Below are 26,850 nucleotides of genomic sequence, written 5' to 3'. Positions count from 1 at the left end.
CATACCATCCAGGCATTTTGAAAACTCATTTTAAGGCATGATCTAAAAAATGAAGCATATCCAATATTAGGTGGACCATAGTACTTGAAACAGTGGCAATCAACTATTAAAAAATTTTCATGGGAACGAAAGTTTAAGCTGATAATTGTGTGGTCTTATCAACAGGTTAGATGGAAAATAAAAGTCCGGTTGTCCCTGTGAAGTTTTTAACGGCAGGAATTCAATAAAAGACTGTTTCCTGTGGTGTGATCGGCATAGGATTTGAATTTCCTGTGGTGTGATCTGCATAGGATTTGAGTTATCAAAATGCATGAATGGTGTGGATACAAGGCGCATGTATCACGGTAGTTTCAAAGTTAGGAATGCACCGACCTACATGAATCCGAAATCGGATTGCGTGCCGAGTTACTCAGCAGGCTCTTATCGTACTGGGTAAACTCAGTTGGATCCACCTTGAATGTAAGTGTATATCCACACCGTCCATCCATTTTTTCATCTAATTTAAGGGGTTAAGCCCAAAATTAAAGCATATACAAACATCAACCACAAAAATGTTTATTTGTCATCCAACCTTTTCATAAGATCATACAGACATAGATTTGTCATCCAACCTTTTCATAAGATCATACAGACATGGATGAAGGGAAAACAAAAATATAAGCTTGACGGGGAAAACAAAAATATAAGATTGATCCAAAACACCCGTGCCCCAAATAATTTTCAACGGTAGATGTACAATTTTACTGTTTTCTGTGGTGTGGTCCATTTGAACATTGTATGCTTCATGTTTTGGTTCAAGCACTAAATTTATCTGGTAAAATGGATGGACGGAGCAGATACAATACATAAATCATGGTGGACCTCACATCGTTTACTCAGTACGCTAAGCTACGCGCAGTGTTACTCACTACGCAATCTGCTTCCGATGAATCCCTGGATCTACGGAAACGGCCGTCTAGGGTTGCATATGGCGCTGCCAGTGGTAGCAGAAAGAGGATTGCGTGGTGGTGACACCACCAAACTCCGTGGTGTTGTTCACGTCACCAATTTATATAGGGAAACGGACTGGCTACTCCCCTGCCACCAGCCAATGGCAGTGCTCTGTGGGCCCCACCATGATGTATGTGTTTCATCCATGCCGTCCATCTATTTTTCTAGATAATTGTATGGTATGCGACCAAAAATGACATATATCCCAATCTCAAGTGGACCATATTACAGGAATCAGTTTGGAATGAACATAGACCATTAAAAACTTTTTGGGGGTCATAAAAGTTTTGTATCAAGATGATATTTGTTTTTTCCCTTCATCTGGGTCTTTATGACCTAATCAACAGATTTGATGTCAAATAAACAGTACAGTGGACCTTAGGAGGATTTTAATGGTGGATATCCAATCACTATTGTTTTCCTGTGGTGTGGTCTACCTGATATTTATATCCCTCTCATTTTCGGTATCATGCCTGAAAATGACTGTAAAAACGTATGAACAGAATGGATGAAACACATACATCATGGTGGGGCCAGAGAGCACCGATCACCATCCATCGGGGTGGTGGCAGGGAAGTATGTGTGTTATATCGAAACTGTTTATACATTTTGCGATATCATTTTAGTGCTTGAGATAAAAGAGATGCAGATCCAAATTACCTCAGGTGGACCACACCCTAAAAAGTACTGGGAGTGAATGCCTACCCTTGAAAACTTCCTGTGGCACAGAAGTCCCAGTATTTGTGTTTTTTTCCATTCATCCAGTACTCTATGGAGCTCCAGCTGGGAACGGACGGGAGCTTTGAGCAGCCACCCTGATGTATATATGGGTTTTATCCTTGCTGTCCATCCACTCTGACATATCATTTAAGGATATCAGCCCAAACTGAGGAAGATCCAATGCTTAGGTGGAACACACCACAGGAAACAGCAGTGATAATGATCGTCACCGTTGAAACTTTTTGATTGCCGACCCTGATGTTTATTTGCCATCCAACCTATTCATAAAATAAAGTTACATGGACCTGGATGAAGAGAAAAGACAAATTTCAGCTCAATCCTAAATTTCTGATGTCGCAAGAAGTTTTCAACGGGAACGGATTGGCTACTCCCCCTGACACCAACCCCGTGGCTGGTAGTCGGTGCTCTGTGGGCCCCACCATGATGTATATGTTTCATCCATTCCGTTAATCCATTTTTACAAATCATTTTAAGCTTAATGCAGAAAATGATAGGGATATAAATCTTATATGGGCCACACCACAGGACAAAAATAATAAATGGATATTCATAATTAAAATCCTCCTAAGGCCTACTGTACTGTTTATTTGACGTCCAATCTGTTGATTTGGTCATAAAGACCCAGATGAAGGGAAACAATAAATATCAGCTTGATCCAAAACTTTTATGGCCCCCAAAACGTTTTTAATGGTCAAAATTCATTCAACACTGTTTCCTATAATGTGGTCCACTTGAGAGAGAGATATACTTAAATTTTTTATAATATTATAAAATGATATATAAAAATATATGGACGGCATGGATGACACACATACATCATAGTGGGCCCCACAGAGCACCGACCATCAGCCAATGGCTGGTGTCAGGGGGAGTAGCCAATCCGTTCCCGTTTTCAATTGTGTGAATTTAATCCCCATTGCGTGGTCTACCTGTGTCTTGGATTTGTCTCATTTTTAGTTTTATATCCTGAAATGGTACGGAAAATAGATGGACGGTATGGATAAAACCCATACATCACATCACGGTGGCAGCTCAAAGCTCTTACCTGTTCCCAGCTGGATATGAGCGGGGTTTGGATACATTCTACTTTATGACCTTATAAATAAGTTAGATGGAAAATAAGCATCATGGTGGGGCCATGGAAGGTTTCAATGGTAGGTATCAGTCCCTACTGCTTTAGGTAGGGTGGTCATTTGTGGCGATAAATGAATGCAGGACTCACATGTAACATCAACCACAACCAGGAAGGTCGGTGGTGCAGGTACATGAAAGCCTCTCTTTTTTTTTCAAATTCATTTAGGGCGTGTGTGGACGCACGGATTAGGTGGGAGTAGAGTGGAGTACGTGGTATAGGGTTTTGAAATCCCACCCCATCCTCCTGCAGTTCTGTTTGGGCGGCGTGGTATTGATGATGGATGGGAGTGGGATTTTGGCTTCGGGAGAGGATTTGGTGGATTGCGAATCCCGTCGATTGGAGGAGGTCGGTTTGGAGCCGGACGAACCGACTCTGTTTACGCACGTTGTGCAGCGAAGGGAGTATCCACACCGTCCATTCTGACTTCATGGGAAGGGTTGTGATCCCTTTTTGGAGATTATGGACGGTTTGGATTGCTGATCCGATCACCACTAAGGTCGCATAGTGGCCCACCGAAGTCAGTTTTCACGGACGTAGCGACTTGGACAATTTCTTGCGCTGTGCTGATGATGGGGCCCATGATTGATGTCTTCAAGGAAATCCAGTTTGTCCACTGAATGCACGTCGAAAAACTAGTCGAAAATGTTTGGTTTCAGATTGAATTCAGTGTAGCCTACAGAATCTTTTACTCCACCGTCTGTCTTGCGTTTGACGGTGGATATCGTGTCTGCCTGTGCGTGGGTGGATAAGGTCTCCATGGGTATGGTCGGCCCCACCTCCTGGACGCATTGGACAGTTCTGATCATCGAACCGTGCATGATGGTGGCCCATTACACGTCCCAGCAGGACCCACCAGTGGGATTGCATGTAATCCACTGACAAACTCATTTATGATATGGGAAGCCGTGCAATCCATCCTAATATAACTCACTCCCACCTAATCCGCGCGTCCAAACAGGCCCTTAGTACATGCGACCAAAAACGAATAGAATGCAAGACCCAAGTTACCTACTCGGGAGGAAACAGCTAAAAAAATGAGTAGAATGCAAGACCCAAGTGACCCACATGGGAGGAAACAGTGACCAAAAATGAGTAGAATGCAAGACCCAAGTGAACCACACGGGAGGAAACAGCGACCAAGAACAAGTAAAATGCAAGGCCTAAGTGACCTACATGAGATGAAACATCAGACCAAAAACGAGTAGAACGCAAGACCCAAGTGATCCACACGAGAGGAAACAGTGGGACTGAACAACATGGTTAAAACATTTATATGGCCACAAATGTTTTGTATCTGGGTTAGTTTTTCATATTTTCAGTTCATCTCAGCCAAAATGACTTTATAAACGGTTTGTATGGCACATAAACATCAAAGTGGAGCCCACAAAGGTTCTAAGGATATGCATTCCTTTCTGAATTTATATCATATGCATTAGCCATGACTCCCGTATACATGTTATGCATGTAAGGGTTTGATCTGGGTTGGGTCAGTTTGGCCAAATCCTCAACCCAAACCTAACCCAACTACGGTCAGTTTAAGGATTTTGGAACCCAACCAACATCAATCCAACACAAACAAAGTTCAGGTCGGACCAAGAAGGTTTGAAATGACCTAACCAAGTTGCACCCCTACAGTGGAGTGTGTTCTGATGGCGTGCATCTCTAGCCTCAAAAGTTGGGTTTATTTCGTTTTATCCATATCAAGAGAGAGGAGAATGGTCTAGCAGTTGGTCTAGCACGAGAGGGCAGCGAGCTCTAAGGTAGTCATTTCTACAAGGCTGGGTGGGACCCTCCCCTTGCGAAGGTAGGACTAGGTGCCATTAGGGAGCTATCATGCATGGTTTCGTTAAGATAGGTTGCTCCGATATGCTTTTTGGTGCTCCATGGGCAACCCAAAGTATAATCCCCATCATATGATCTTATATTTTTTTAATATGAATCGCAAGCTAAATTTTAGCCGTTCTTTTGAAAAAAAAGAAAGAAAAAAAAAGCAAGAACGGGGTAGGTAGCTGATTAATAATAAAAACTGTAGTGCAAAAGCCATTATCCTAATAATAATAATATTAATAAATGTGTGTACTGACAATGGGGTGTGTACTAACAAGCTAACCCAAAAAAAAATAAAAATTGCACCCCTAGCCAACCCAATCTGACCACCTGATCAATCACTTTTCCAACCTTAACCCATCTCAGGTTGCGTCGGTTGGGGATTTGTGCTACGGAACCACACAGATCTAGATCTAGAATATCAATTCAATAGTAACAAGTAATCACAGAATAACACAAAGTTTTAACATGGAAAACCCTTGCGGGAAAAAACCACGGCACAAAGCGACAGGAATCCACTATGAAATAGAAATTACAAGAAAGTGGACTTACCCGATTCGAACAACCTCGAATCTCACCCTTTCTACACTCTTTGATAACCCTAGGAACCCTTTAGAAAGCTTTAGAAATATTTCTCATTGTCTCTAGAAAAACCCTAGGGACCCTTATTTATAGTTTAGGCAACTTCCTTTCGCACCTTGCGAAAGACTAACTCAAATTTTCGCAGTTCGCATCAGATTCGGAAATGAATCTGCGTAACTACAACTAGTCGAGCCGAGGCTACGACTGGTCGTAGGACCCCTACGATCGGTTGAGCCATCCCTTCGACCAATCGAGTATCTCGGACACCAAAATACATAGTCGTTGGACTTTGAGTCGAGCGGGCTACGACCAGTCAAGCCGCTCTCTACGACCAGTCGTGGTTAAGCCACGACCGGTCGACCAATGCCAAAAAACTGATTTAAGGCATCTGACAACAATCTCCACCATGCCTTCAATCTTCAACCGTATAGCTCATTGATATCTTCTCTTATTTCTTCATTGCATCATAGCTTCTCGTGCACACTCCGTCCTTCTTTTCTGCCATCGTCAAGCCTAGAGAAGTTTCACAGACCTTGAACTTCTCTACAGGAACAATCTAGGAGAGCATGTCCGTCGGATCAGAATCCATGTGCGTAACCATTTTTGTTCCTATCTTCTCAAAGGAAAGACTTAGTCTTCTTACCATCTCACCGCTACCCAATATTGCTTATTGAGGTACTTGTTCACAACACTGATAGCCTGTGAAATAAACGGTCTAATCCAGACCATGGCATACACTGCCAACCGCATTCGAATAAGACTCATGAGATATCCTGCTTTTTCTCATCTGTTTTTGGGACATGTCCTGAGGAAAACTTGAGGAGAGACGCATAGGGAACGCTCTTTGGCTTTACCTGGCCCATCACATCCTTGATAAATACCTACACATAAGGTATTCCTCCTGTGATTACCAAAGCCTACTCCTCCTTCAGTATCAATGTCGAGAACCATCTTTGCAGCCCCCCCGATCCTTCATCCTGAATGTCCCACTTAACCGAGTCTTTAGTACATTGATTTCAGACATGTCATAATTGGCGATCTACATGTCATTAATTCCTGACTCACCATGAAGGAATCAAACCACTGCCTAGGTGACAGGTCGAACCATGACCTCCTGCAAAGTCTTTTCTTAGCCCCTTTAACTTCGAACGGCTCTTGTTGCTTCATGTAGATCTGCTCTTCACTTTCCCTTGTAGAAGTACAGAATCCACATTCATCCTTTCAGCTCAAGATCATATTGGCCAACTAGCGCCAATCACGGATCTAATAGACACCTGCTATACTGTCGGCGCGAACATCTCTGAGAAGTCGATCCCTTCTCTTTGAGCATAACCCTTCGCCACCAACCTCGCCTTGTATCTATGCTGTATCCTCTTGAAGATCCACTTGCATCCAACCGCTCTCCGGCCCATTAAAAGCTCCACCTGCTCCCATATGTCGGTCTGGTATAACGAATCCATCACATCGCCCCTAATCTCCTTCCATTTCTCAGCACCAGGCTCACATAGAGCCATCTGAATAGAAGATGAATCCCCTGCGATATTGGAGTCGTTCATGTACCATGCCGATATCCTACGATCATGCCGTGTGATTTTTCTCACAGGTGGCTGCTCTACCTGCTCTGTATCCCTATCTGCACATCTCAGCCTTCCTGCCCTGCCACTCATGTGGTCATGCCCAACATGCCACACATGTGCAGAGGTGGAATCCGCTATATCCACTGTAGCTCTACCTTTTGAAGTGCTCCCAATCAACTTGTATATGTTACCGAGTCGTTGCGCTTTGATGATTACCCGTGCCCGCTTAGATACCTTAAGAACACCATCAATACCTGTGTACTTGCATCCTTTGGTCTCAATCACACCAAGAGAAATCAGATTCTGCTTCAAATCAGGAACGTGCCTGACATCAATTAAGGTACGCTCCACCCTATCAAACATCTTGATGCACACCGAACCAACAGCCACAACATTACACGCAATGTCATTGCCCATGAATACCTGTCCACCATTGCACTCCCTGTAGCTAGTGAACCAACTTCGATGAGGAATCATGTGAAAAGATACTCTTGTGGCTAGCATCCACTCGTCCTTATGATCATTGTATGGCCGCCAAATCGTAGACATAGACAAAACATTACCATCACATCCACTCGATCCATCTGGCGTGGCAGCATTGACCTCCCTGTATGAAGCCTCTTCTCTCTTCGATTTAAGATTTTCACAATCCTTCTTCACATGTCATTCCTTCCTACAGTTCCAGCACTTTACCTTTCCTTTGCCCTTGCCCTTGGATTTGAATCTAGAACCTGAAGAACCTGTACCTTGTTGAGAATTTATACCCCTTGTAAACAATGCATCAGAAGATGTCCCAATGTTGTCGTTTAGCTTTCTCATAGCCTTCCCTTGGCTGAGATAACGGTGTCGACACTTATGGTTTTATTCGTGCTGCATATAGTGTCCTTAAATGACTCATACGATGCCGGAAGAGAATTCAACAATATACAAGCCTGTTCCTCATCTTTGACCACTTCCTCCATATCCAGCAATTTGCACATTAATTTATTACAGTTGCTGATATGGGCTTCTAGATCTCCACCCTCTGCCATCTTGAAGATACAACATTGTAGCTTTAAGTGCAGGCGATTTTCAAAGGACTTCTTTGCATAGTTGTTCTCTAACTTCGCCCACAAACTAGCCGTAGTTTTCTCCCTCAAAACATTATAGAGAACCTCATCCGTGAGACATAAACGGATAGAGGCTAAAGCATTACTATCAAGGTTTTCCCATTCATCATCTTTCATGGTAGATTTTCGCTCTTCAAGAGCCTTAATCTCGCCTTGCTTGGTTAACAGGCTAAGCATCTTAACCTTCCATCACTCAAAATTATTTTTGCCTAAGTACTTCTCAATATCAAACTTGTCGTTTCTCATTATTACTAATCCTGCAGATTCAGATCTGTGCCCCAACGATTGCTCTGATACCACTTGTTGGGGATTTGTGCTGCGGAATCACACAGATCTAGATCTAGGATAGCAATTCAATAGTAACAAGCAATCACAGAAGAACACAAAGTTTTAACGTGGAAAACCCTTGCGGGAAAAAACCACGGCACAAAGCGACATAAATCCGCTATGAAATAGAAATTACAAGAGAGAGGACTTACCCGATTCGAACAACCTCGAATCTCACCCTTGCTACACCCTTTGATAACCCTAGGAACCCTTTAGAAAGCTTTAGAAATATTTCTCATTGTCTCTAGAAAAACCCTAAGGACCCCTATTTATAGTTTAGGCAACTTCCTTTCGCACCTTGCGAAAGACTGACTTAAATTTCCGCAGTTCGCATAAGATTCGGAAACGAATCTGCTTAACTATGACTAGTCGAGCCGAGGCTACAACTGATTGTAGGACTCCTACGACCGGTCGAGCCATCCCTTCGACCAGTCGAGTATCTCAGAAACCAAAATACATAGCCGCTGGACTTTGAGTCGAGCGAGCTCTGAGCAGTCGAGCTGCTCTCTACGACCAGTCGTGGCTAAGCCACGACCGGTCGACCAATGCCAAAAAAAATTGATTTAAGGCATCTGACAACAGAGTCCTATTGAGTGGAGTAGGTTAGTTGGGTCAAGTTAGTGCTGCAGTGATTAGGGATGTCCTAAACTGAGAAACGAGACTGAGGGAGAAATTTCTATAGGTGTAACAAATAAATGATCATGATGATCATGATAGGCCCCACTTATCATCTCACCTAGGGGTGGCAATGGTTGAAGTTAACTTGTTGTACCTGCTTTTAATGTGGGTTTGGGCCAAGCTAAATATGCAACGGGTTGGGTTGGGTTGGGTTGGGTTGGATTAGAAATATGCGACCCGTTTAAGTAAATGCGTGGGGCTTGGATTGAACCCAACTCAAGCTAGGCCACCCATATAGGTTATCAATGAGTTGGGTCACATGAACCCACCTGACCAAAAACCCAAAACAACAAAAAAGCAAAAAGTATAGATTTTTTTTTGGGTCAAATTCGCGCTAGTCGAGTCCAATAGGCTTAATGAATGTTTTAACGGACCAGATCGATCAGAGGGTAATGGACCATCGGTGAGGTTTGGGCAAGAATTCTCAAGTCTGGGCATCCTCACATTGATTCATATGGTGTGGGCCATGTGAGTTTTGGATCAGCATGATTTTAGGTTCATCTCATTTTCTTGGTGGGCCTCAATGAATTCATGGTTTGGATGATACACAGATATTACCGTGAGGATAAAAATATTTCTCTAGCGATACTTTTACTAGTACCATACACTCCAATGAATCAATAATTTCTTAGTTTTGAGTTTCAAAGTATTTGATATACTCTTGCGGAATAACATGCTTGACACAAATGCACTTGTAAATTAATTGTACATGTGGACTACATTAATTCCGATTTAACTAATAGAGGGTTTGACATGTGTGTTTGGCTTGTAGTTAATTATTTACCTCTCTTTTCCTTTGGGTTTAACATGTCGATGGATAGAATTCTTTTCATAGTCACCATCTGCACAACTTTCTATCTTGACATGAATAAATTGATAAAAGGTTTAACGTGTATGACTTGCTTGTCATCAATCCTTTGCCTCTTTTTCTCCACGTGTGGGATCCACATTTTGAAAGATGTGAGGTATTTTCAAGGTCACCATCTTCACAACTTTCTATCCTAACATGAATAAATTAAAGGTGGTTTGATGTGTATGACCCGCTTGTCAACATTTTTTTACCTCTTTTTTCACATGTGGGATCTATATTTTGATAGATGAAGGTTTTTTCATAGTCACCACCTGCACAACTTTCTACCCTAGCGTGAATAAATTGAGAGGAGGTTTAACCTGCATGACTCGCTTGTCATTAATCCTCTCTCATTCTCACATGTGGGATCTACATTTAGATAGATGGAGGTTTTTCCATGGTCACCATTTGCATAGCTTTCCACCCTGACATAAATAAATTGATAGAGAGTTTGACGTGCATGAGTCGCTTGTTATTAATCCTTTGCCTCTCTTTTTCACATGTGGGATCCACATTTTGATAGATGGATCGAGTATGTTCATGGTCACCATCTCCACAGCTTTCTACCATTGTGTGAGTAAATTGTTAAAATTTGATGTGCAAGACTTGGTTGTCATTAATCATTTGCCTTTATATATATATATATATATATATATATATATATATATATATATATATATATTTACATGTGGGATCCACATTTTTATAGATGGAGGTCTTTTCATGGTCACCATCATCATAACTTTCTATGCTGACATGAATAAATTGAATAAAGATTCGGCGTGCATGACTCGCTTGTTGTTGATCATTTTTCCCTGGGTCTACATTTTGATAAATGGAGGTCTTTCCATGACTTGCTAATGCCCATCCTTTACCTCTCCTTTGAAGTTTATGTCCATGCTAGAGACTCCCTCTCCAATTTGTTTACCCATTCAACAAACCTCTTAGGATGGCCCTTAATTAGATGAGAATCCAAAATATTGATGGTGTGGATCATCATTTAAGATGCAATCCTGGTTAGCAACAGTGGCTTGGGCATGTTACCTATCAAAACTCCTCCCACATTCCTAGGGATGCAAATTTCCAGCAGCCGTTGTCATAGCGAGTCATGCACATTATTAACTAGGATCAACATTTAGATAAATGGAGATTTATCCATGGTCACCATCTGCACAGCTCTCTACCTTTACATAAATAAATTGATAGAGGGTTTGACGTGCATGACTCGCTTGTTATTAATCATTTACCTCTTTTTTCACACGTGGATCCACATTTTGATAGATAGAGGTATGTTCATGATCACCATCTCCACAGCTTTCTACCATGGTGTGAGTGAATTGTTAAGAATTGATGTGCATGACATGGTTGTCATTAATCATTTGCCTTTTTTTTCACATGTGGGATCCACATTTTTATAGATGGAGGTCATTTCATGGTTGCCATCATCATAGCTTTCTATGCTGGCAAGAATAAGTTGAATAAAGATTCGACATGCATGACTCGCTCATCGATCCTTTTCCTCTCTATTCACATGTGGGGCTACATTTCGATAGACGGAGGTCTTTCCCTGACATGCTAATGCTCATCCTTTACCTCTCAATATTTGAAGTCTATGTCCATGCTAGAGACTCCCTTTCCAATCTGATCACCTGTTCAACAAACTTCTTAGGATGGCCCTTTCTTTTCTATGCATATTCTTAGGATGGCCCCAAGTGACCCATGCGAGAGGAAACAGTGGGATTGAACAACACCGTTAAAACATTTATATGGCCACAAATGTTTTGTATCAGGGTAAGTTTTTCATTTCAGTTCATCTCAGCCAAAATGACTTTATAAATGGTTTCTGTGGCATATAAACATCAAAGTGGAGCCCACAAAGGTTCTAAGTATATGCATTCCTTTCCGAAGTTACATCATATGCATTAGCCATGACTCGCTTCTACATGTAATGCATGTAAGGTTTGATTTGGGTTGGGTCAGTTTGGCCAAAGCCTCAACCCAAACCCAACCCAACTTCGGTCAGTTTAAGAATTTTGGAGCCCAACCAGCATCAATCCAACACAAACCGAAGTTCAGGTCGGACCAAGAAGGTTTGAATTGACCTAACCAAGTTGCACCCCGACAGTGGAGTGTGTACTTACAGTGGGGTGTGTACCAACCAGCTAACCCATCTGATCAATTACTTTCCCAACCCTAACCCATCTCAGGTTGAGTCCGATTGAGTTGAGTAGGTTAGTTGGGTCAGGTTAGTGGTGCATTGATTGGGGATGTCCTGGACTGAGAAATGAGACCAAGGGAGAAATTTGTAGGTGTAACAAATAAATGATCATGACGATCATTGATAGGCCCACGTATCATCTCACCTAAGGGTGGCAATGGTTGAAGTCAACTTGTTGTACCTGCTTTTAAGGTGGCTTTGGGCCAAGCTAAATATGCAGCCGGTTGGGTTGGGTTAGAAATATGTGACCCGTTTAAGTAAATGAGTGGGGCTTAGATTGAACCCAACTCAAGCTGGGCCGTCCATATAGGTTATCAATGAGTTGGGTCACATGAATCCACTTGACCTGACCCAAAACCCAAAACAACATAAAAGCAAAAAGAATAGATGATTTTTTTGTCATATTCCTGCTTGTCGAGTCCAATGGGTTTAATGAATTTTTTAACGGACCAGATCGATCAGAGGGTGATGGACCATCAGTGAGGTTTGAGCAAGGCTGGACATGCTCTCCCATTGATTCATATGGTGTGGGACATGTGAGTTTTGGATCGGCATGATTTTAGGTGCGTCTCATTTTCTTGGTAGGCCTTAATGGATTCATGGTTTGGATGATACACTAATATTACCGTGAATCAATAATTTCTTGGTTTTGATCAGTTTCCAGGTATTTGATACTCATGCGGAAAAACACTATTGACACAAATGCAGTTGTAAATCGTACATGTGGACTATATTAATTCAGAATTAACGGATAGAGGGTTTGACATGCGTGTTTGGCTCGTAGTCAATTATTTACCTCTCTTTTCCCGTGGCTTTAACATGCCCATGGATAGAATTCTATGACTAGCTTGTCATCAATCCTTGCCTCTTTCTTTACAGGTGTACATTTATAACTGTGATGTATTTTCAAGGTCACCATCTCCACAACTTCCTATCCTAGCGTATACAAATTGATAAGAGGTTCGACATACATGATCCGCTTGTCATCAATTCTTTACCTCTTTTTTCACATGTAGGATCCACATTTTGATAGATGAAAGTTTTTCCATAGTCACCACTCACACAACTTTCTACCCTAGCGTGAATAAATTGATAAAAGGTTTAACGTGCATGACTCGCCTATCATCAATCCTGTCTCTTTTTCACACATGGGATCCATGTTTAGATAGATGGAGGCTTCTCCATGGTCTGTTCATTATCCGCTTGTCATCAATTCTTTACCTCTTTTTTCACATGTGGGATCCACATTTTGATAGATGAAGATTTTTTCATAGTCAACACTTGCACAACTTTCTACCCTGACATGAATAACTTGATTGAGGGTTTGACATGTATGACTCGCTTGTTATTAATACTTGGCCTTTTTTTTCATATGTGGGATCTACATTTTGTTAGGAGGAGGTCTGTTTGTGGTCACCATCTGCACAACTTTCTACCATGGTGTGAGTAAGATTATCATTTAAGATGCAATCTTGGTTGGCAGCATGGTACCTATCAAAACTCTTACCACCTTCCCTGGGATGGAAATTTCCAGCAACCGTTGTCATAGGAGTCCTATCTACAATGTGAATTGCCTTTGTGCCACCTTCAATTAGCACATGAGCTCTAAAATCAAACAAATTTGAATTTCAAGTAATCTGCACTATAATAAATAGGGGAGATTGAATGCCTGACATTGAAACTTCCTTTGCACCGACCGAAGTTTTTTTTATTACGCTGATATCTGTGTTTTCCTTTCATCCAGGTGGGGTCATCTCTCTCTCTCTCTCTCTCTCTCTCTCTCTACCTTTCCTGGTGAGGTCACCTAATAAACGGGTAGGAATGCATATGGAAAGTTGAGGTCACCTAATAAACCGCGGGTAGGAATGCATATAAGCGTAAACGTGGGCTACAGGAAGGTTCCAATGGTGGATGTTTCCATCTTCATTATTTTCCATCACGCAGCCCACTTGAGATCTAATTTTATTAATTTTTAAGATCATGTGCTAATATGATATGATGAAACTAATGGACGGAGTAGATGGCAAATAGATGTCACGATGGGCCTCACAAACTTTTGGGTTGCAGACCCACTTAGATTAATGTGGGGCCCATTGCAGATGATCTATGTAGCCTAGATCAATCCACAATGGACCCGAAAGAACGTTCCTCAAAAAACAGGGAAGACGGGAAAAAAGAAAAAAAAAGAATACTTGTGCCTCATTTCTTTAGGCAATGAATAAAAGGAGAAAGGGGAAAAAAAAAAAAAGAACAAAAATACAGCAAAGGTGATTGCATGATGAGTGGCCCTCATCCCTTACACATTTGTGCCTCATTTCTTTAGGCAATGTAACTTGTTTATTAAAATAAGACCATTAGATATTTTCACTCAATCGGTCTACTAAATGCCTTCCAACTTGACTATCAAAAAACAGGAGAAGCCTAAAGTTTCTTTCAAGACACCTATATTGAGACCACATGAATAGATTGTTTAATTTGAATTACTTACATGACATGTCTACAATTTCCAAATTATTTCTAAATGCAAGTACATATATTAGTGCTAATTGCATCAAATGATATGCAGATACATGGTGACAATTAAAATACACCAAAATGGATTTTAAATCATCTATGATGGTGAAATTTAGCATGGAATCTTGAACATGTAACCAAGGCATGCAGTCAGCAGGCAGTCGCGATTTGGAACCATCCATACGGTTGAAGCCTCCATGAGGTCGACAGTGATGTTTACATGCCATCCATACCGTTAATAACATCATTCCTACAGAGATGAAGTGGAAACAAAAATATTATCCTGATTCAAAACTTGTGTGGCGCCTTGAATATTTCAACTGTGGACGTTCAATCATCATGTTTTCGGTCCACTTGAGTATTGAATCTGGCTCATTTTTGGTCCCATGCAATAAAATGATCTCAAAAAACGGATGGACGGAGTGGATTTCTTACGAAAATTTCGGTGGGCCCCACCTAGGTTTCCAGCGCAGGAATTTCCCGCGCAAGTTCCCAGGAAATCCGCGTCCCCTCCCTCTCGCCTATATAATGCCTCCGCGGCTATTCTCTTCCTACACCATCACAAATCTCCCAAACCAAATCAAATGGATCGCCTACACTTCTCATCTCTTACTAATAAACCCTTTCCATTTCCAATCTTCTTCTCCATTATCCCTTCCTTATTTAGCTTTCTCTTATTCTCTCCCCTCCTTTTCTCTTCCTCTTTTCTCTTTGCCAGTGTCAGTAACAAAGCCTTCTCAACCCAAGAGCAATGCATTGAAGACCATTTCTCTGCTTTGCTCCACTTGAAACAGGGCTTTTACTTCTACAACACCACTACACTCTCCTCGTGGAATCCTGATAATAGGGATTGCTGCTCTTGGGAAGGCATCACCTGCGATGGTGCCACTGGTCACGTGACCAGTCTCGACCTCAGCGAGCTCCATATCTTCGGTCGGATTGATTTTGTAAGCCTCTTTCGTCTTCAGAGCCTGCAGAGGCTCAACCTCGCTTACAATGACTTTGATCCCTCTCCAATCCCATCTGGGTTTGAGCAGCTCACCAGTTTGACCCATCTCAACCTCTCTTGGTTGCAATTTTATGGCCAAATCCCGCTGGAAATCTCCCGCTTGACCACTTTGGTGTCCCTCGATCTATCTTACAACGCACACTCGGAGATTCTGAAACTCGAAAACCCGAACATTGGAGCACTCGTCCAAAACCTGTCCAGTCTGAGAGAACTGTATCTTGATTATGTAGAAATCACTTCTGAGGGTAGCGAGTGGGGCCTGGCCTTATCCTACGCACTCCCTTTTCTCCGCGAGTTGAGCTTGAGCTATTGTGGTCTTTCAGGCCCCATCCATTCTTCCCTTTCCAGCCTCTGTTTCTTATCTCAACTTAATCTCAGTGGAAACAGTCTCTCTTCTGTCATACCCAACTTCATAGGGAACTTGTCTTCTTTAACGTCACTAGCTCTCAGTGATTGTGGATTGCATGGAAAATTTCCGGAGAGTATTTTCAGGCTGCCAAACCTACAAACCCTGGATGTAGGATACAATCCACTTCTCACGGGTGAAATCCCTCTAAACAATACTCTCCGTGAGTTGTCCCTATCCGACACTGGATTTTGTAGCAACCTACGGGATTCATTCAGTAATTCCAAACTGCTGACAATGATCAAGCTTAGCCATTGCAAACTAGCCAGCCAATTTCCATCATGGCTTGTGAAGCTCGAGAAAGTCATGCATTTGGATCTTTCAAACAATGGTTTCAGCGGACCATTGCCATCATGGCTTGTGAAGCTCGAGAAACTCATGTATTTGGATCTTTCAAACAATGGTTTCAGCGGACCATTGCCATCATGGCTTGTGAAGCTCGAGAAACTCATGTATTTGGATCTTTCAAACAATGGTTTCAGCAGACCATTGCCATCATCGCTTGTGAAGCTGGACAAACTCATGGTTTTGTGTCTTTCATCCAATAATTTCAGCGGTCCAATCCCATCTTCCTATGGCAACAAGTTTCAAAATCTTCAACAGCTCATGGTTAACAACAATTCACTTAGTGGGACCATCCCATCATCATTGTTTTCACTTCCATCATTACGAGTGCTGTATCTCCAAGATAACCAATTTAGTGGTCAACTTGACGAGTTCCAATACACATCCTCTTCAGTTCTATGGATCATTGATTTGTCCAACAATTTACTCAATGGGACCATTCCATCATCATTGTTTTCACTTCTATCGTTGAAAAGGTTGTATCTTCAATATAATCAATTGAGTGGTCAACTTGGTGAGCTCCACAACCCATCCTCTTCTCGGCTTGAGAGAATCCACTTGTATAACAACAAGTTGGAGGGGCCTATTCCGATGTCCATCTTTAAACTCACAAAACTTCAACACCTCTCTCTTTCATCAAACAATTTTAGTGGTAATGTGGACCTTGGCTTATTCCAGAACCTTAAGAACCTCTTGAGCCTGGATCTTTCGGATAACAACTTCTCAGTCCACGATGGCAGAAGCAATTCAACCTCCATGTCCTTCCCCCATATTCAATATTTGCTCTTAAGATCTTGTAACATTACCAAATTTCCAAATATCCTAAGAAACCAAGAATCTATGCGTTTCATAGACCTTTCCAACAACAACATCAATGGTGAAATAACAAAGTGGCTATGGGAGTTTGGAAATGATATGTTATTTTATTTGAATCTTTCTCACAATGCTTTTGAGGGATTAGAGCAACCATTTCCCTATCATTCTTTAAGCTCGTTGCAATATCTTGACCTAAGCTTTAACAAGCTAAAAGGCTCAATTCCAATCCCTCCTCTATTTTCTATTTTCTTTTCACTTTCAAACAATCATTTTAGTGGAGAAGTTCCTTCACTTATTTGCAATTACACTTCCTTACAAGTCCTCGATCTGTCTCATAACCGCTTCAGTGGTTCTATTCCACCATGTTTTGGTCAAATCAGTGATGCCCTCATTGTGTTGAATCTTGGAGGAAATGCATTTCATGGCCCGTTGCTTCAAACATTCAAAGAGGAGTGCACTCTAAAGACACTCGATCTCAATGGAAATCAGTTGGAAGGACAAGTGCCAAGTTCTTTGGCCAGGTGCAAGGAGTTGGAGGTATTAAACCTTGGAAGCAATCAAATACATGACACCTTTCCTTTTTGGATGGAAAATTTGTCTCAATTGCGCATTCTCGTCTTGGGATCCAACAAATTTCATGGCACCATTAGGCACCCCCAGGCAAATCACTCCTTTCCATTATTACAAATCTTTGATCTCTCTAACAATAGCTTCACGGGTAACTTGCCATCAAATATGTTTCGGAGCTGGAAGGCAATGACGGAAGCCAAATCCCAATCTCAATTCCTTAGCAAAGTATTTGGCAATGGATATTATCAAGATAAAGTGACTGTAGTGAGTAAAGGGCAAAAAATGGAATTGGTAAAGATCCTTAATGCTTTCACGGTAGTGGATCTCTCAAATAACCAATTTTATGGGGATATTCCAAAACTGGTTGGGAATTTAAAGTCGTTGGTTGTGCTTAATATGTCCTATAATCATTTCACAGGCCGAATTCCAGCATCATTCGGAAACATTAAAGCTCTTGAGTCATTAGATCTGTCCCATAATAATGTGTCAGGAGAGATCCCTTGGCAGCTGACAAAGCTAAACTTCCTTGCCGTGCTGGACCTTTCGCAAAATCTCCTCTCTGGAAGCATACCCCAAGGTCAGCAATTCAATACATTCACAAATAAATCTTTTCTTGGGAACTCGGGATTATGCGGCATTCCACTGTCAAAGAAATGTGAACACGTTGAGGCACATGCATCACCACCATTGGCACAATCGGAAAGCAAATATGACTGGAGATCCATGTGGATTGGCTTTGGAGTTGGATATGGAGTGGGAATGGGAATCCTTTTTTGGACTCTAGCACTTTGGACAAATGGAATGAAAGAATTCACTATATTTATTGATAAAGTGCTTATGTTGATTTTTCCATGTGAGGCATTTATTCTAATGCATCGGTACTGAGAGGATTGGGGCTAGGAGAAGAGCAAAAGAACTCAAGGGAATAGAAGCATAAGAGAAGAAGGATGATATTTATATTTTTGTATCTGATGTATTCTAAGTATATGTTGATGGCTATATAATAGGCCAGGCTTGTCCCCTTTTTGTGGAGCCCACCTGCATGTTTGTACACATTTTTATCAAATTAACAAAGTTACAGGTGGTGTGCCCTTTTTGGAATTATATATATATATATATATATATATATATATATATATATATATATATATTGATAGTTTTGTATTTCATACTCGTGGCTTTGATTTAATTAGTTTTGTTAATTTGCTAATTAAACCTGGTGTTAATTATTCAATTTCCACTACTTGAGCCTTATATTATTGGCACTAAGGTTGTTCAAGTTGTTATCTGATCTCTAGTCAATATATACATGACATAACCGAGTCATTGGTGAATCATCTGGGTGACTCATGGGGTCAAACTGGATAGGGTCCATCTATCAGATAAGCTTACATTTTTGTTGGTGGTCCATCTAATTGAAAAACTATAATTTAAACAGTTTAGTTTGAATTATGCAATTTTCAAGTAACCTGCATATTGTCAATGGCACCTCCGTACTCTACAAGAGTACCGATGTATTTCTCTAATATATTATCGGAATTTTTATCTTTTCGCACAATAGCTGAAGCACATGTATCAAACCATTGAAAGATGAACCAAAGTGGAAAGGTTGAGGCCCAATGCATCCAATAATAATACACTAGACTCTATTTTATAGAGTATTAATTAAGGTGGATCACATATGAAGTTATTTCCAGGACTCAGATTGGGTGTTCACCCTGCTACCACAATATGTATGGTGACCTTGTGGGATGCCAGAGTAGATTAGGTCTTACCCCATAAGACCGTTGGTGTGTGTTACTCAGATCCAAATCTCAGGTGAACCACACCATTGGAAACTGTGGTGATTGACCATTAAAACCTTATTGTAGGCCATAAAAGTTTTGGATGAAGCTGATCTTATGTATTTTCCCTTCAATCAGGTCCCTTTGACCTTATCAACAGGTTGGATGGCAAATAAAAATTACCTTGGGCCCTAGGGAATTTTTAATGGTGGCATTCAATCAACATTGTTTCCTATAGCGTGGTTCACTTGAGATTTGGATCTGATTAAATTTTGGACCACGTCATATTTGATCCAGAAGAATGAATGAATGCATGGATATATAATACATTCATCAAGGTAGACCCCATGATCAGGGTAACAACCACTAATGTGTTACCCATGTAACACCTAATCCGTCTGACTTGCTGCTGGAAAAGCACCATGGCCCCACCATGATGTAAGTGTTTTATCCATGTGGTTTATCCATTTTTCCGGCTTATTTTACCTCATGAGCCTAAAAGTTAGGCAAATCCAAGTATCAGGTGGTCCATACTATAGGAAACAGTAGTGATTGAATGTATCTGTGTTGATATTACGGTTTTCCCTTCATCCATGTATCTGTGTTGTGTCAATGTTGTACAGCAAATAAACATTACAGTGGACCCAGGAAAGTTTTTAATGGTGGGCATTCAATCACCAGTCTTACTGAGGTGTGGTATACCTGGGATTTGGATCTGCCTCATTTTTGGGCTCATGCCCTAAAATGAGCTGAAAAAATGAATCGACAGCATGAATAAAATACATACATCATGGTGGGGCCCATAGCATTGACCAGTAGCCAGGTTGCCATGGGCAGGGTCAGTATGGTTAGGTCGAATATGTACCCAACCAGGCCCATCCTGACAGTAACACATGTTCCAGTCAGATCCCACCACATCATGTCACCATGAACATCTGTCGTGGCAGGGTCACCATGCAATTCTTGTCCCTCTTTCCATGGTCACTACCTACACAGCTTTCTACGAGAATAAATAAGCCACGCAGGTTTTGCCAAACACTCCCACACCCACAAAATGTGGTTGAGATGACTTACTATCCCACATTCCATTGATTGGCAGACATCCAAACAATCCCTTGATTTCTAGGACACAATAAGCTTAACTTGATCCACCAAAGACCAGCTCACTAGCAGAAGTAAAAGGTCTACTTATCAATTGACAAAGAAAAAAATTACATTAATTTCAATACATTGTGATGTTACAGTTCTGATTCAGCAGAAACTGAACCGTTTCTTGATTGAGATTTGGAGCAATGTAATTCCAAAATTTACATAAATTACATATGAAGAAAAATGCTCCATTGAGTAACGTCCAAAGAAATTTCTCTATCAAACTTGAGAATGAAAATCATGCCATCACAGTGAATCTTTTGTTATAAGTCAGCTGTTCATACCATGGTCTTGGGTTCAAAAGTCTTCACAACCATCAACGCATCAATGCCCTGCCACCCCTGCCTGTCTTCTCTCAGCTGTACGGACATTGTCGGAATGGGATACAAGGAAATTATGGAATTAAGCTCAGACACGCCACAATCTTCTTTTTGGCTACCATTTCAAATTCCTCTCTCAATGGAGAAAAAAACTAGTCTGGAGTCAGAAAGAATATCACTCTAGAAGCTTAAAAATGAGTGTGTTGAGAATTGTAAATGAAGTCATAGATCCCAATTTCTTATGCAAATGAATCCGTTTCTCTCGACATCTGAACAACCAAAATTACAGAATTCAGCTTCAATCATTTCACACAATGTCTCCGCTCAGCAAGTAGCAAATTGGGTCATTTTCTTCTTGCAAATCACTTCCTGAAACAGCGCACTTTCTGAACCCAAGCTAGAATTCACAAACCGTTGCACATTGCCCTCATTATGCGATGGGCCCTACAACTCCCGTTTCTCTAAGAAATACAGCAGATGATTCTCGTGTTTGGTATTTTACAGCTGGGGGAGGGGAACGGCCTTAGCCAACATTGGCTTGGTGATATAAATTAACAAAAAACAAAAACTGCCCATGCGATTGCGATTGACTGCAATGGATCTTTTCTATTTTCCCGGGGTGAATTCCTTCTCAACTAGGTTGAACATCTCTTTCAGGCAATCAACCAGATTTGATATCACATTCTTAGTAATCCTTTTCTGATGCTTGGTGCTTTTCAGCAACGCGATTCCCATGAATACTTGGACATTGCATGCCTTCAATCTAGATGGGAGACCCTCAACCTGGTATCTTATATGAAGCTACAAACTAACAAAAGAAATGATCATACACGAAACTCATGCATTCCGATCCGAAAAAAGGGCAACCCTTAAAGTGGATCCTGTGGATCACTGATCGACAAGGTCCAACCATGAATACGAGATGCACCAAATAAATCTCTATAGTGGAAGATCAATCAGTGCCCTACAATTCCTGGCCATGATAATTCGTGGAATAAATGACCAGATGAAGCAAATACATATGCTGAAATAATCACCGAGCGGGACACCTAGAAGGGTCATGAAGTACTCTTCAACAACCCATCCATTTCTGTTGGGAATGGTGGATTTTTGCTGTGTGCTTGTCACTTGCCTTCTTAAAGAATTCCCATGGAGTAGGAGAGTCATCAAGAGAACCAACTTTCTCTATTACTGTCCAAGCAGCCTCTGTTGAACACACACACATATACATATAGACACGCACAGAGAGAGAGAGAGAGAGAGAGAGAGAGAGAGAGAGAGAGAGAGAGAGATCATAATTGACCAAAAATGCACAAATGAAAACTTGAGTTCAAATTTTATATGTTTGAAAAGAAAAGAGAAAAGAACATAAAACAGGAACGAAGCCAAGCCCAGTCTCCTACTTTTGTGCATGATCCGAGGGTTTTCATTAAATGGGCAGATGACAAAATCACCCTTGACCTGCATCTGACGGTGACATGAAACCCAAGGCCAACCCAGCCCAGACTAGCTCCTTACCATCCCACACTTTCCAGCCACATACATTGGGCTATCAACAGGCAGCGTCTGGGGTTGCTTTAGGCCCCCCTTTTGAACTGGTCAGGTTGGACTTCCTTGGACCAGGCTGCGTCTGTTGCTTCAGGCTCATCTTTTGAACTGATCTGGCTGGGCTTCCTTGGACGGACCAGTCCATCCAATACACAATGATTTGGACTCAGTAAGGTTTCACTGGTAGGCATTCAATCCCCACTCTAACACCGACCAGGTCTCATCTCTGAGTCTGTTAAAAAACAGGGAAAAAAAGAACATGAATGGTTGCATCTTCCAAGCCTAATTTGCAGTGATAGCTGTCACAAATGGTTGTACAGTTGCCTAGTTAGAGTTCTTGTGTTTAGGCAACCTCTATTAGGGGACCCACTGATTTGGAGTGGCTCCAGAAAAGTGCAGAAGTGTACTCCAAAAAACCGTACATACGGTTTTGTGGGCCCTAGATGATGTCTGAATGACAAAAAATTGGTCCCATTGGAAAGCCTATTGATATAACTCTCAAACAATCAAATATCATGCGACTCTTATGTAATTTTTTTACATGTGACTCTGATATCATTTGAATGAGTTATGATAGATTTATGGAAGGGTTGTATGATGGGATTTAGAAAATTTGTCTTTTTGAAAATATTTTATTAAAATGGATGGTCAGAATTAGAATAATGAATGATTAAGTCTAAATCAAAGTTTGCTTGGAAAAAAGTATATATGCATGTAATGACTTTGACTTTTTTATGATTGAATGATGAATGGAAGTTTAGTTTACTTGTCCCAACTCATTTTATTTCTATTTCATTTTGGTCTACTGACTTGTTTTGTTGCTAGATGACAAGACAACTATGGCTGTACTTCAATCCCGACATTTGATTAACTAATCTTAGAATGTATTTACACGATTACCAGAACAATGCCTTTTGGAAATCTAAACATGGCAGACCATAACATAAATGCTTACTATCAAAAGTATAAACGGCCTATGTGATAGATTGTAGAAATTATTATGATCAACAAAGCAGCATTTTGACCAAACCCCAGCTATTACAAATTAAAGAATAAGAGTATGAGTAGAATAAAGCCAGTCTTTTTTCACCTTTAGAGTGGTTGTCCAAGCAAATGGGTCATGGATTTTCGAACACCTTAATAAATTCTACAAGCTCTGCAACTGGAAACATCTGAATTTAAGAAAAACTAAAATAAAATAATATCATAGCAATGCTGAAAATGATATAATTAGTAAAAAGGTATCAATCCAAAAATTATATTTAGTAAAGAATCAGGTAACAATTAGTTAAAAGTATCAATAAAAAATATTAATTTAAATTGATAAAGAATCCAGTGAAAATCAGGTCACATTTATCAATCCCATGCCTCACATAATTGTTGCATATGTCCATCGATCTAGACCAACCAAATCATAGGCCGCCTAAAGAATGGGTTGCTGCACAAGAATTGCAATGACTTGATGATTCTAAGCATTTTAACCATGGGCATTTTTGAACTTTTGCTCCGAAATTTTTTTTGGGCATCCAAGAATGTATATGAATCAAATAATTATGATTTTTAAATCATGGATGCACCAGTCAATAGTTTGTAGGGTTTGATTAGATGGTACAGAGTCTGAACTAACAGCAGATATACCAGTCGACAGTTTGTAGTGTTTTCGGCTATTTACTAAATGGTACCTGATGCAATCAATTCCTAGCCAAATTATTATTTATTTTTTTAAAAAAAAGACATAGCATGTGCATTACTGATGTAGAGAGGGTCACAGACAGTTTCATGGCCAAGATGGATCAGAAAAGGCCCGGTCGGCGACAGAAGTGATCCGGACCGTCGGACCTTAAATCAGGCTTATCTCGCAATCCGGAATGAGTTATCAGACATAAAATATATGATTTTGGGGTAGAACGAGCTACTTTAGCCACCCAACCCTGCTACACCGGGTTACGCAAGCCGGATTTGCGAAACAGCACCAGATCGACAGTCGTTTCCCTATTTTAATTCTGTTTTTACTATAAATAGTAAGTTTTAGTTTGATTATAACTCTTCATCCGTTAGGCTTTAGGAGTTGCGCCCAACGCGAAAAGAGCTTAGAATAATTAGGAGAACAGCTTGGTGAAGCCAAATAGGACACTTACTATTTTTAGCCGAAAACCTTGCACACTAGTAGACATCACGACCGTCTATAAATAGTAAGTTTACTATTTATAGTAAGTTGCGAATTCTAGGAGTTTTAGTTATAGTTTGATTCTGATTTCTCTCCCATTGCTTGGTATCCCTATTTAAAGGGTTGTGAACTCGTTTATTGAATTCATCAATCAATTTACAAATTTATTAAAATTTATTTCCATTTTCTTGTTTTCTTTCCTCGTGGATTGAAGAAGTCTCTGTGAGGAGTCTAGAGAAGTTCTGTGGATTCAGAACAGTTATCCTCTTGAGGAAGACGGTGCTCGACCTCACGTCCTCCCCTACGTCAATTACGTAAACCAAAGCCCCAATCAGGAAGTCATTGTATCTATAATAATATCCTAAATCCAACTCCAGCTGCTTGACATAATCTTTCGTTGTGGAACCCTCTTGCCTCAAGGACTATAAATAAGATAGCACTTAGATAACTGCTCAAATACTTGACAATTAGTTACAAAAGAAAAAGAGGGGAGAGAGAGAGAGAGAGAGAGAGAGAGAGAGAGAGGAGAAAATGCAGAAGAACGACGAAGAGATAGCACACTCTCTTTTATTCTGCGCTGAAGATTTTGTAAGATCTGGTGGTCACTGTGCCTCTTCTTGAAGCTCCTAAAGGAAAATCATAAGAGGCTCAAGTTTCCAAATTCAAAATGAACCACGAAAACTTCAAAGTAGAATTAATGGAGAAGTGCCTCTTCTATAGGCAATCTAAACTCATATGATTTGTCTTTGATATTGAGCTGCAATTCTACCTCTGTATCTTTTAGTTCTCTTGCCTTTTCCTTATCAATTGCTCTAGGATATCCAATCCATCTGAATACAAGTCAGAACCTGAATATGAATCTTTCTCTCCAACGCGAAAGAAAAACCCATAAGAAACAAATTCAAGGAGACATCATACAATTCCACTGGAATAATCACTAATCAACATTCCATATGGGCTAGCATTCCATACTATTTCTTGTGGTGTGGCCACTTGAGTTTTTTATCCGCATCACTTTTTGGTTTGCATAAAAAAAGGATACGACCAAACTAATGGATAGAGTAGATGTCATATGAACATTGCGGTGGGCCTCATAGAGCTTTCAGTTACAAGAGCTTGAAAGTACTTGTGCCACATCCACAATTCGTTCCTCCTGAGGAGCAAGCACCATAACAGGCAAGAAAGAGCTGGTGCTTTTGCAATGGTAAACATATTCAATTAGAAATTTCACAGCCATAAAATGTAAATAGATCCAACATTAGCAAGCTCAAATTAAAATCCAAACATGTACTAAGCTGGAGATATCTTTTTCCCTAAATGAAAGCTTGGCATGTATACTAATAGAAGGAGATTTACCATGTAGTGCCTAGCCATGTATTCAAGAGTCACACCAATGGGCAGTACTTGTGAATCATTCACAACCAGTCCAACCTTCCATTGATTATATATTTTACTTAAAATGCTCAATGTGCAGTGACAACTGACAAATGAATAAGTAAATGAACATCAGGCAATTCTTACCTTTGATCACTTTCTTAATGGGTCTAGACTGACTCCTCTGTTTCTAAAAACACCTGTCAGATCTCATCGATGAGTCTGAACAAAATCAGAGGAAAGAAAAGACATGAAGAAAAGAAATTCCGCAAAACATGATAATCAAACAAACGCATCTTTCAAGCCTAACTACATTGATATCTGTCACGAATAATTGTAAAGATGCCTTGATAGAGGTCTGCCACTTGGGGAACCTCTACTGGGGAACCCATTGATTCAGAGTGGCCCCACAAAAGTGTAGTAAAGTGCCTCCAAAACCATCCATACAGTTTTATGGGCCCTAGGTGATGATTTGATTGATCCGTGGGTCCCACAAAGTGGTTCAATTAATTTGTGCAAGAGTGTCTTTCTAGGCAATTTTTTTTTTAAAAAAAAAAAAAAAAAAAAAAACTACTTTAGCCACTTAATTTGTAGGTCACTTTTTGGGCAATATATAATTTCTAAATGACATGAAATTGGTCTTGTTTGAAAGCCAACCAAAGATCATGTGACTCTAATGTCATTTTTTACAAGTACGTAGCTTTGATATCATTTGAATGAGCTATGATGGATTTATGGAAGGGTTGTATGATGGGATTTAGATAGTTTGACTGTTGTTAATATTTTAAGAAAATGGATGGTCAGAATTAGAATA

The 26,850-nt window shown here is 40.5% G+C and overlaps 1 protein-coding gene across 1 annotated transcript; it reads left to right on the top strand.

Moving 5' to 3' along the window:
- Nucleotides 1-13,203: 13,203 nt before the first annotated feature.
- Nucleotides 13,204-18,579, top strand: LOC131255266 (receptor-like protein 7). Its single transcript, XM_058255959.1, has 3 exons — nt 13,204-13,220; nt 15,267-17,066; nt 17,400-18,579. Exons 1-3 carry the CDS (start codon nt 13,204-13,206, stop codon nt 18,577-18,579), a joined length of 2,997 nt encoding a protein of 998 aa, XP_058111942.1.
- Nucleotides 18,580-26,850: the final 8,271 nt, after the last annotated feature.

This window comes from Magnolia sinica, chromosome 9, assembly GCF_029962835.1.
Source record: "Magnolia sinica isolate HGM2019 chromosome 9, MsV1, whole genome shotgun sequence".
NCBI lineage: Eukaryota > Viridiplantae > Streptophyta > Magnoliopsida > Magnoliales > Magnoliaceae > Magnolia > Magnolia sinica.
The sequence above is the reverse complement of the archived record's forward strand: the minus strand, read 5'-3'. Positions and strand labels throughout refer to the sequence as shown.